The sequence below is a fragment of the Equus asinus genome, chromosome 12, assembly GCF_041296235.1.
Source record: "Equus asinus isolate D_3611 breed Donkey chromosome 12, EquAss-T2T_v2, whole genome shotgun sequence".
Taxonomy (NCBI): Eukaryota; Metazoa; Chordata; class Mammalia; order Perissodactyla; family Equidae; genus Equus; species Equus asinus.
This window is the reverse complement of record NC_091801.1, coordinates 76,328,569-76,340,854: the sequence shown is the minus strand read 5'-3', so window position 1 is coordinate 76,340,854 and position 12,286 is coordinate 76,328,569. Positions and strand designations below refer to the sequence as shown.

The 12,286-nt window shown below is 55.2% G+C and overlaps 1 protein-coding gene across 3 annotated transcripts in view; it reads right to left on the bottom strand.

Annotated features, from left to right (window-relative positions):
- CCN4 (cellular communication network factor 4) overlaps nt 1-9,152 on the bottom strand; it is a 37,185-nt gene extending 28,033 nt beyond the window's left edge. For all 3 annotated transcript variants that reach the window (XM_014831336.3, XM_014831337.3, XM_014831338.3), the window contains exon 1: nt 8,836-9,152. In XM_014831336.3, the coding sequence (XP_014686822.1) occupies nt 8,836-8,904 (69 nt within the window). In that variant the 5' untranslated portion in view covers nt 8,905-9,152. The remainder of the gene's footprint in view (nt 1-8,835) is intronic.
- Nucleotides 9,153-12,286: the final 3,134 nt, after the last annotated feature.

Below are 12,286 nucleotides of genomic sequence, written 5' to 3'. Positions count from 1 at the left end.
AGCCCTGGAGCAACAGCCAGTACAAACAAGGGTGGAAGAAGTGGCCATCCCTTGGGCTCACAAAGGAGGAGTGAGCAGCTGGCCAGCGGAGAGAGGAAACGGAGCCTTCAGCTCCAACGCCCCGCCCTGTACCTGGAGGTGGAAGCCTGGGGCTCCAGCCCCCACTGGGAGACTTATGGCCTCCCCACAGGGAGGTCAGGATGAGGCGATCCCTCTGGCGCCTTCCAGCTCTGACAGTCGGTCACGGGGTGGCTGGGCCTCAGATAAGGTCTCTCCTCCCTCCCCCAGCCCAGAGCCCCACCCACCTCCTCCCCTCTCCTCCCAGACTGCGTCCAGACTCAGGCAAGGAGAGGAGGCAGAGGTGGACAAGGGGCTGGCACCTAGTGCCCCCCGGAGTGGGTCCCGCCAGCCCTGCGTGGGGAACTCGGTGGTGTTTCTGAAGCTTGGATGGCATGGGGATCCGTAAAATCCTGTGCCTCAGTTTCCTCCTCTGTGAAGTGGGATGCTAAAAGCTCCTGCCACCCGGGGCTCCCTTGTGTGACTAAGTGAGACATGTGTGGTCCCCAGCACACAGTGAGGGTTCGACAAGGTTGGCGCTTGTGATCATTTAAGAGCTGACGTTTCCAAGTGTCAGGATGTGGTCCCTTGGAATGCAGGGCTAGAAACGGCTACCATGGAATGGACTGGGGTGTTTACGTGCATGTGTTGTGTGTGTGTATGTGTGTGGGGTGGGGGTGGGGGGCAGGTGTAACTACCTGGGCAGCAGCTGGAAGGACAGGTGGCTGCAGCTCCAAAGCCACTCAGCGCCCACTCCCAGCTCCCGCTGCCGAGGAACTCTCAAGACAGCACCACTGACCCCAAGCTCCTTCACGTCCACTCCCTCGCGCCTCCCCAGCTCCCCCTCGGCGGGTGCTCAGGGCCTCGCCTGCACTCTCTCCCCATCACAGGGGCTCTCTTTAAGTCCCTGTCACAGGGGACAAGCTGAGGCCCAGCAGGGAAGTGCTGGAGCTGGCTCTCCACCCCAGGCTGTGTGCTGCCACCCACTCCCCCCGACCCCCAACCACTGTGCCATCCTACCTGGAGCACGAGCAGAGTGGGTTTCCTGTCCCCATTTTCAGATGAAGAAATCGAGGCTCAGAGACAAAATCAGAGCCTGGACTAGAGGGGGTCTTCAGACTCTTGGCTCTGTGCTCAGGCACCAAGCCCACTGGCCGCGGCTCGCTGCTCAGTCCTCCGAGCGATCAGGCCGGGCCCTCTCGTTAGGTTCCCTCCTTCCTCCTCCCCAGCACGAAGCGTCCACTTCAGAGAGGTCAGCGGTGGTCCCCGCTCCCGACTGTCCCCTCCACACACATCCGCCCCGCCCATCATCCTTCTGTTCTGGTTTTGTTTATTAATTCATTCACTCGACCGACAGGTGTGCCTTGGGCACCTGTAATGTGCCAGCAGATATGGTGACAGCGAACTGAGTAGGGAAGCTGTCAGGTCCAGGAGGGAGAAAGCATGAGCCAGGTGGGGGAGGGCACAGCACGTGCCAAGGCCGGGGGTTTGTCCTTGCCGGGGAGGGGCTGTGAGGAAGGGCGGCTCATACACCGGGCAAGGCCAGCAGAGAGCTCTGCTGAGTGACATGCTTCCTTCCACCTGGGCAAGAACAGGGATCATGGGTGCCCACGGTGGGATGCTGGCAGCTCCACCTGGGGGAGGCAAGGGAAGCTTCCTGGAGGGGGACCAGTTACAATGACATTGATTTCATGAACAAAGAAGGGAGGGAAAGGCATTTCAGGCCGAAGGAACAGCATGGGCACGTGCAGAGGTGGGGACCCTTGAGCACATAGGAGAACGCCCTAGAAGTAGGAGAGAAGGTGAAGGAGGCAGTCCCAAAGGATGGGGCTGGAAAACAGATGTGGGCCAGACTCGAGGAAGTGAAGCGAGCATCGTGAGTGCCCATCTGCACCAGGCTCTGTGCCCACCCGGCTTATTCTTTGGCACAACTCTATTCAGAGGTGGATGTCCACTGGTCACAGAGGAGGAAACTGAGGCTCGGAAAGGTTAAGCAAGGTGCTCAAGATGATCCCCTTCTAAATTCAAACTCTGGTTTACTCCAGATCATTCCTACTGCAGAGTTTATTCTCTTCCTTCCAAGCTCCGTGTAGGGGCTTGACCTCTAGGCCTGGAGCTGCAGGAGGCAGAGCTCAGCTGAAGGTCAGAAGTGGAGGCTGTGGCAGGAGGAGTGGGGAGCCAGGCCCAGGGCAGGGAGAGAAGGGTGGGCAATGGCCCCAGGCTTCTGATGGGGTCAGGTGGAGGCACTATTTACTGAGAGGGGGAGGCAGGTGGGACTGAAGCCCATTGATGGCAGCCGTTATCTACAAGGATGCTTCCCAAACTTGCAAGGCATCCAGGACCATCTGTGGTGGAAAATGTTGAAACTCTGGAACCCTGGACCCCTGCCTGGCCCAACTCACTAGGCCCTGGGGAGCCCGGCATTGGTCCTTGGCAGGCAGCACCCAAGGATGCTGAGGACCAGGGCTGATTGGGGAGCCATGGAGATGGGGGACCCCTTGGAGATTAAGCTTGTGGTGTGCTTTCCACTTTTATGAGACCAGAGGTACACTCTGAAGGCTTGCCAAGAGAGACGTGGGCCAACAGGGGGACGTTTTTGGGACATCTTGAAGGGAGGAAGCAAGTCTCGAGGGACATCTCAGAGCGTGGGCAGCCCTTTCTAGAGTGGCAGCAGCACGAGCGCCCCCTACAAGAATTATGGCATGTGAGCCCTGCTGCCGGTGAGATGATGGGCCCGCCCAGTGATGAGGGAGTGGACCCTGGGACTCTATGGTGGCTCCAGCTGGAAGCAAGTTCGGGGGCAAGCTCAACCTCCTCATTTTCAAGATTAGAAAATGGCGCTGGGAGAGCCATGGCTTGTCTAAATTCACAGCAATGAGCTCTTCCCCTGGGTTTCCAGCCATCCTGGCGAGGCTACCGCCTCTCTGCCCCAAGGCAGGGTTACAAGTCCCTGCTCTCTCAGAAAGTTTCTCTGCTCTTGGACACCCTCTTCCGCTCCCGCATCCAGCCCAGGGCCGGCTCACGGCACAGACCGCTTCTCTCCTCTCTGAGACTCAACACAGGATTCCCTGCGGGCGGACCCCTCTCTTCCTCTCTTTGGGGCCTGGCTCTCGCTTCCTCTCACTCCCCCCTCCCACCCCACCAAGGCTTAGCAGATCCGTAGTCCACGTCCCAAGCCTGGACTTGCCTCCAGACTGGGGGCCTCAGAGTGGGCGGGCACAGATTTTATCACATCCCCTGGAATGTCCATTATTCACGTTTTGAGAGGCCTGGTTCCTTCTCCTCTGATTCTATCTCCCTTCCGTCCTCCACCTCCCTCTTTCGTGGAGAAACGGCAGACTAACAGAATGTCAAGGCTAGAGTCCATCTAATGCAATGGTTTTTGAAATCAAGTGTACGTTAAGAATCGTCAAGGTGTCGGTTAGCGTGCAGGTGCCTGGAGGCCTCCTCAGAATTCAGGCTCAGGGCCCTGGCATTGGTATTTTTCTCCCGTAGACCTCTGAGATTCTCTCTCTGATTCCTCGACACATTCTTCTCTGCTAGTGTAAAAGTCTGTCTCCAACACGTGAGCCGTCCTCAATGGTAGGGCCAGAGCCAACCATCTGTCATCACATCGCTAGAAATAGGAAGGGGCTGGGCACGTAGTGGGGCTGTCAACATCCATGGCACAAGTAAGTGGTTGGGCTGTGGAAACCACAGTCAGTGTCGAGGGACCCTGATTCAGGGCTGGAAGGCGCGAATCTCACCTATAGCATCATCATCACCATTAGAACCATCGTTATCATCACCATTATCATCAGCACCATCACCATCACCACCACCATCAGAACCATCATTATCACTACTATCATCACTGTTTTCATTCCCACCAACACCATCACCACTACCACCATCACCACTGCCATTAGAACCATCATTTCACCACCGTCATCGCCATTATCATCACCACCATCATTACCATCACCACCACCACCATCATCATCATCATCATCATTGTCATCATTACTATTTCTTTCTCCCGCACAATAATCCAAAAGTGTTCATCAATTCCCTCTAAATGGGCTGGGGAAGCTGGCCAGGATGCAGAAAACTTAAGGGCTTCAGAAGACATCCCCGCAGTGAGCCTGGCGAAGCCCACCAATTTGTCTGCCCCTCCTCTGGCCCACCTGGTGCTGAGCCTGGCTCCTTTATAAACACCTCCTCCATCAGACGTGGCACTTGTCTGCAGCCAGTGCCTCCAGTCGAGCTGGGAGTCCCTGTCACTGCTGTTGGAACAATGGAGTCCCCTCCCATTTCCCCTTGGGTGTGCGGGGCCTTCGTGTGCTTTATCTCCATTTCACTCTTTAATCCTCCCAACAGCCCCAAGTAGTGAGTTCTAATATTACACCTTTTTACAGATGCAGACACTGGCTCAGAGAGGCTGGGTTACTTGTCCAAGGGTGCACAGCTCATAAGTGGAGGAGCCGGGGTTAGAACCCTTGATGATTTTCCCTCTCCACCTGTTGTAGTCCCTCTATGTACACTTGTGTATTTTCAGGCCAACCCTGCCCAGTAAAATATAATGTGAGCCCTATATGGAATTTTACACTTCCTAGTAAACACATGAAAAGTAATAAGAAACAGGTGAAATTTATTTTAATAATAATTAATTATTAATATATATATATTAAGAATATCAATTAATAATCAATATATTAAGAATATCAATTTGACATGGAGTCAGAAAAAAATCATAATGAGAATTTTACATTCTTGTATTCGTACTAAGTCTTTGAAATCCAGTGTGTGTTTTACTCCTCCAGCTCAGCTGGGACAAACCACACTTCAGATGCTCAGTGGCCTTACGCGGCGAGTGGCTATTGGCTGGACAGAGCTGGGCTAGACTGTGATGAGACTGCCTGCCGTGTCGGTGTGTGGTTTTCGAGGGAGTCGATATATATATGCAGAGGCACGGGATGCTGTGCCTAGGATGCAGTGAGCGCCTGATGAATGTTAGCCCTGATTACCGTCCTTGTTACTGGGACACAGGACGCTGGAAAGGTGTTAAATGAATGAACAGATGCGCCGCACCCAGCTCTTAGACCATCGCAGTCTTACACAGTTCTATCTGATGCTCCCTACCTTGCTCTGCTTCCTGGGCTGTGGTTGGCATCTCTCCCAGGCCCTACCGGAATTCCACCCTGGACCATTGCTGGCTCACTTTCCTTGCTCCCATATAAACCCACAGTGTGTGTAGCAACCTCTCCCAGCTGCCCAGAGGGATGACGGAGGTTCCTGGGAGGAATCCCAGGGTTTCTGTTTGTACAAAGCCGAAGGCAGCCTTCTGGCATTTGGCTGCTTTGCTGGCGCCAGGCAGGGCCTTTTCTAAAACCTGGGGGAGGTGAGTGTGCTGAGGGGCCCTGGGGTACTGCCCAGCCGGCAGTCGGGGTCTGGTCTCCCCAGGAGCCCTGCTCCCATGCCCATTCCAGAGGGCCAGCCCTTGCCAAGTGCCTGCCCAGGTGGAAAATGCCTGTTGGTGCCGCGCTCTCACCAGCATCCCCGACGAGTGGTGGGCGGGAGGGGCCCTGAGCTGGGAGCAGAGCCCCAGAGTTCCTGGAAGAGGCTCTGAGCGGGCAGCTGGTGGGTGTGAGGCCTGGGGTGGGGTTTGAAATGCTAGCTCAGATCCAAACTACGGACCGGAGGTATAAAGAAGGCATATTGTTGAGGCTCCTGTGGTGTTTGAAAAGGGATACTCCACATGCCCGGGTCCACCCTATCCTGCGGTTGTTCCCAGGAACAGAGACTGAGTTTGCATTCCCCACTTAGCACACGCATCCTCAGGCGCTCACATACACCACGGGCATTTATACACCCAGACATGCCATGATCACAGGCACGTGCACACACATGTATATCTGTGCACATCCCACATACATTTGTATGGGTCTCACCTGCAGACAGACTACCACAGCCCTCCTGTCTGCCCAGGAATTTGTTAGCAGAGCATGCATTTACCCAGTCACACGCTTCTGCGAGGCTCCCTCTGGTGGTCCTGCGTTCATTCCCCAGCAGCAGGGAGCTGGGTGGGGCTGAGGTTGTCAGCCCCCGTAAACACGAGAGGACAGTGAGGTCTGGAGTGGATAAGGGATTTGCTGAAGCTGGCACAGCTGTGGTAGAGCCTGCATCCAGCCCCTCTCTCCTGGAGGACATCGCCCTGTCACCTCTCATTCCAACATGTGGGTGCTGTCACGTACCTCACTAGCCTGTGAGTTCTGTAGGGGCGAGACCGTGTGCTTCTCATTTCTGCACAAGCACGTGAACCAGGAGGCAGGAGGCTGCCCTGCAAAGAGCTGGACCTAGATTCAAATGCCAACTCCACTGAGTACTAGCTGTGTGACCTGGGGCAAATTACTTAACCTCTCTGAGCTTCAGTTTTTGCATCTACAAAGGAGGATGATTATATCTGCTTAATGGTATTACTATGGGAGTTTTAGGAGATGCTTAATAAATGTTAATACATGCCTGTCAGATGAACTGAGGAAGGTCTTACATATATACATATATGGTATTTGGCACAGGGGTTGGCAGGGCTTACTATGCGTAGTCCCTTTCTCTGAGCACACATTGGGTACTCAATATGCCTAGATGGAAGCAAAGAACAAAGCAACGGAAAAACAAGCCATATCTGCAGCGTCCCTTTATCATAGCTTTATCACAGCCCTTTATCATGACATTCCCAAATGTACTTGGCTCTGTTTCTGAGCTCACTACCCCGTCCTGCTCCTCGATTTATCGCTTCCTGGGTTGGCATCTTCCTTCTTCAATTGCAGAACCTTCAGAGAATGTTCTACTATCTGATTGGGCCAGGCTTCTACTTCCTCAAAGTTTTCTTGGCAATTTGCACAAACTCTGTCTTCCATATGAACATCGATAGCCATTTTTTTTTCATCAAAATGCCCCTCAGGACCCTGAGTGGACTTGCATTCCGGTTCTATGTTCGTTTGGGGAGGATGGCCATGCATGGGCTTTGGCCGTTAAGGAAAGCGCTGGTGGTCCTCACCGGGGCTGTTAGGGATGCCCTGAGAGCTCTGGCGCTGGGCTGTGAGCAGGGAGCCCCGAGACCAGGGACAAGTGTGGGCTGGGCAGTGCCGCGTCCCCAGAAATGGCCCTGGCCAGGGGCTGCACAGAGGAGAGCCACCTTGCCTCCTCCCAGGAGCCTTCCCTGCCTGCTGCTGCCTGGGTCTGTCTGGACTCTGGGCTCCAGGGTCCCCTCCGCTGAGCCCGCACTCTGTACCCGACTCCTCTCCAGCGCTGGCTGCCCTGTGGCGGTCCCTGGGGCTCCTGTGGACTCAGAGCCACCTGCAGACTTCTCTCTTCCTCCTCCTCACTCAGACTCCAGCTGCCCTACACCTCACACCTCTTCTCCATCTACCCCTTGTCCTCCTGGCCATGGCGACCCTGAGATGAAGGCTGGTCTGGCCTCTTCTTCTTGCTCCAGCCTGCAGGAAATGCTCAGTCTCCCCTAAACAAGGGAAGCTCTGCAAGAAAGAGCGGGATTCGGCAGGAAAAGATCGAAGTCTGAGCCCTGGCCACTTATTAACTGTGAGACCCCGGGCAAGGCCCTCCGTTGCTCTGTCTCCATTTCTTTCATTGGTAAAATAGAATTCAGAACTTTGCTTGTGGGATGTCTGCACCCACCACAGGCAGGCACGGCGCAAGGTATAGAGAATTTAACGATGAATCGCACAGACGCACGCCCTGCCCTCCTGATGCTTACCAGGGCTCCGGGAGGGTACCTATTACCCCACGAGGCAACCAGCCTGTGGTCAGCTCATCAGCCTCGGATCTGGGTAAATCAGAACCAGTGTCTCCGAGCCCACCGACAGGTAGCTTACCCCGAACCTCAGTTTCTCATCATGAATGGGACACATTTGTCCCAAAGGAAGCTGTCAGCGTGAGTGGGTGTAATAAACCCCTCTTGCCATCTTCCCACTGACTCTTGGCTTTGCCCCTGGCAGCAGTCCCTGGCCGGTCTGTGGGAGCTCGACTTCAGAAGCTCTTCCCAGCTGCCCACCTCCTGCCTGCCCGCCTCTGCACCCAGAGCCAGCGGCTGGCTAGGTGCTGCCACGTGTCTGGCTTCTCCTGGGATGGAGGTGGGAGAGAGAGAACCCTCAGGAGGCCCCTGAAACAGCAGCTTTATATTCAGGACCCAATGTGCAAGTGTCGTGCACTGTAGAGGGTTGTGCAAGCCCAAGGCGGCAGCAGATGAGGGTAGAAAACCAGCCCAAGTGCTGTTTGCTCAAGGGAGGCGCTTTGGTTGAAAGCTGGCATTTCCCTTTCCAACTTTTCTTGGCATTTTCCATCTCCCCTCCTTATAGTATCTCCAACACTTGGAGACTCATTTTCCAAACTCAAAGACTCTAGAAACCTCCTAACAACTTTCTTACTTTACGCTGCTCAGAGAGGGTGAGTGACAAGTCCAAGGTCACACAGCTAATCTGGGCAGAGCTCAGCCTGGAGTCCAGGCCCCTGACTCCCAGTTCCACCTAGTGCCCTTTCTGCTGTTTCAGGTGGGAAAGAAGGGCATAGAGGACCTGCTTGTTTTATTTCTCCGCATGCTGCCCCTTCCTCCTCACCCTGCCGGGATCTGCTGACCCCGCACAGCCCTACACCTCACCTTGGGCCACGCCTTTTTCCCCACCAGTCCGGTCTGGGCCCTCTCATCCTGCCCACTCACGGAGCAGCCCGGGGGAGAAGGGATCTGGGGCCCCTCTCCGAGCCCCTCCAGACAGGACTCACCGTGGCCAGGGCGCTGCCTGCAGCTGCTGCTGTCACCACTGCCAGCGTCCAGGGCAGGAACCACCTCATGCCTGGAAGTCAGTGGCAAAGGCATCGACCGAGCAGCCCAGAGGATCCGGCCACCTCTCGGGGGAGCTGGGCCGAGACTGGCCTGGCCCATGAGGAGCACCAGATATGCTTCTTCCCGCAGCCTTTGGGGGGTTTTATTAAAGCAAGATCTGACGTCAGGGTTAAGGACAAGCCCTGCATTTTCCTCTGAAAAAACTTTTCCTGCCTCTCTCTCTCTTTTTTTCTTCCTTCCCTCTGTCCCCACCTCCAGCCTGGGCTTGGCTGGCCTCCCCAGCTCTGACAGTTCTTAAAGGGAAAGTTACAGGGCTGTGATTTCACATGGGGGCGGTGAGTTCTCACCGAAGGAGCTGGGGTCAGCCTGCCAGGGTGTTTCACAAAGCTGGGGAGGGGGAGATGGTGGCGGGTGCGGGCGGAGGGGGAGATAGAGTTACGGGGCTGGGCTGGCAGGCAGGCGGGGGGGCTTCGAAAGGGCTCCCAACTGGGAAAGGAACCTCCCTCCCATTTCTTCGGGCTGCTCCTACTTCTGGTTTTGATTTGTCATCTCTCAGTCTTCCCTCCCTGGCTGCAAGCAAAGGAGGATGGCTCGAAGGGCAGCGATCTAGAAATGATAGGAATTTGCAAATCAGCTCCGCTCTGGGGCTCGTGTTCTCATCCCTGTAAATGAGCCGTTTGCGGGAGTGCCCTGTGCCTGCTCAGCCGCCAGGCCCTTTGGTGCTGGAGCGGTCTGCCCACGGAGACGCCAGGCGATTTCAGAGTGGACACAAACTTGGTGGCAGTCTTGGGGCTGAAACCAAAGTCTCTGAACCCTGACAGGGCACAGGGTCAGGACCGGACGCTTCCAAGCCAGCTTGACCTGCCAAAGCCTCTTGATGCTCTGTGATGGAGCCATGAGGACCCTGGAGAATGCCGGGATGGGTTTTAGAACATCTGATTGTGAGGAGCAATTGGAACAGATGCCCAAAGCATGATGGAAATGCTGACTGCTCATACCTGCTGTTAGAACCTCTGACAGCCCCGCTGGCCCCACTGGCCGCTGCTATTTGCAGTATAGCGAAACCTGGAGAAAGGTGACACGGTGACCCTGACAGGGCAGTGGGTCAGGAGGCACAAGGCCTGGGGTGCCACTCCAGCCCTGCCACTTACTCGTGGGCCTTGGACAACCAACAGTCTCTCTGTGCCTCAGTTTCCCTCATTTGAAGAAACAGGGTCACATTAGTGCCTACCCTATAGGGTCATCAGGAGGCCTGAAGGAGACAATTAGGTGTGTCCCAGTATTTGTGAATGAAGAGGCCAGCATGAGCTGCGGCCTAGGCTGGCACGATTGGGTTGTCCTACGTCCATCCTGTGTCAGGGGGTAGGCATCTTGGGGGGAACTTGTGATGCAGCCTGGGTGTATGGCTGGGGTCAGTATACAGACCAGAGTGGTGGTCCAGGACCAGGCACCTGAACTGGGCAATCTCTAAGAGACCGGCTGGTGGTGACGGGAAGAATAGCCGCCATTTAGGGATCATCCGCCATGTTCCGGGGAACCCTTGTTACCTCACCGAATCCTCATTTCAGTTCACCCTCACACCCGGTCTCCCACTAGATATCATCATCCCCGCTCTACAGAAGAGGAAACTGAGGCACGTAGAGATCAAATAACTTCCCCCAGCCATCCCGCTAGGGCATGGCAAAATTGCAATCAGAACTCAAACCTGTGTGGCTCCAAAATGATTTTTTTTCAGGTAGACCAAGCTGCCGTATGTGTTAGACAAATAAGTGAATAAATGACACGTGGATGGGCACACGGATGAATGGATGAGTGTGTGGGGAGATGGTACCACTGTTGGGAATCTGCCATTTCCCAGGTCTTTCTTCCCAGGATGGGCTCCGGGTCTTTAGTTTTCCACATCCAGGTCCCTCTTCCCTGATCACTCCTCTTAAATGGGCCCCTGGTTGGTCTCTAGCTCAATAACCCATTTGCCTCCTTCTCAGCCCCCAGCCCAGTGGCCATCGTTTAGTTATGGACTGTCTCCCACGTAGCTTGTGAGGTCCGAGGGCAGGACAGCCCCACATCTTCCTCTCTACAGACTTACAGTGAATGGCCAAATGGATGAACCAAGCAGATGCATGAGGGGGTGAGGGGATGTACGAATCGGTGAAGGCAGGAGGGAATGCCTGGAGGGGAGGTAAACATGTCCACGTCTCTCAGGCCACTCTGCGCTCCCCAAGGTGCCGGGAAGAATGCGCAGCCCCCAGTAGGTTCAGAATCCGCTTGCCGACAGCGTGAGCCAGGGAGTAAAGGAAAGAGGAAGCTGGGCAGGGTCCTGGCAAGCCCAGAGATAGCAGGAATGTGCGAGTGGGGCTGGGGGTGATGGCCTGCATTTTCCCAGGCCTGAGGCCCAGGGGCATCACAGCGTTTGTTATTTCCAATGTCGCGGGCAATTTGTTTCTACCTATGCTGCAGAGGGTTCGTGGCCCGCTGCCAAGCCTGCACAGAGCCCCCTCCGAACTTAGCATCCATCTGCCCACTCCCATTTCCCTCTTCTTCCCACGACTCTCCTCCGTTCTCCCCAGACCGCAGGCTCTGTGTCTTCTACTCGCGCCATTTGTCTGTGTGTACTATGTATGTGGTGCGGTTGTTAATTTAATAATCACGCTCGGAGCACGCGCTGCTCTGAGTCATTCGCAGGTGGGTGCTCATATCACCCCTGCTTTATATCTGGGGAAATCGAGGCACAGAGATGAAAGGACATTGCTTGAAGTCGGAGCAGAGTGCAGGTTCGAGACCACGGACTGGGCTTCGGAGCTCTGCACACCCGTGAGTGTTTCCGTAGGTGGAGGGCAAGATGCTGTGGCCTCCATCCAGTCTCCTTTTCTCCACTCAGTCTTACATTCTTCAGATCTCTCTGGCTGCCACTTCCTGGTGTGTGGCTTCTGCTGTTGCCTCGGTTTCCCCAGTGTGCAATCTTCAGTTTCGCCCTCATCCCATCTCCCTACTGAGGGGTCCTCACGTTCCCTCCGCCTTTGCACCAACAGGCCCAGACACATCCCCTTACAGGCCTGCTGGGGGATTTCTTTGGGATTCAGGCCTCCTCGTTCGTTGTCACCATAGCTGATGTCATTCCTGTGTGGCAGATGGTTCAGTGCTGCCTGCACAGGCCTAGGTTGGACTCCTGCCTCCTGCCACTGATCTGCTGTGTATCTTTAGAGAAGTTACATAACCTCTCTGTGTGCTGGTTTCCTGGTCTCTAAAATGGGGATGAGAGGGTACTGATCGCTCTGAACGGCTCCTGGCGCAGAGTGAGCGCTGTGTCAAGGTGTACTAATCAGGCTTGACACATAGTCAGTGCTCCACAAAACTCCTCATCTATGACGAATACTCTTACCTGGCCTCCGT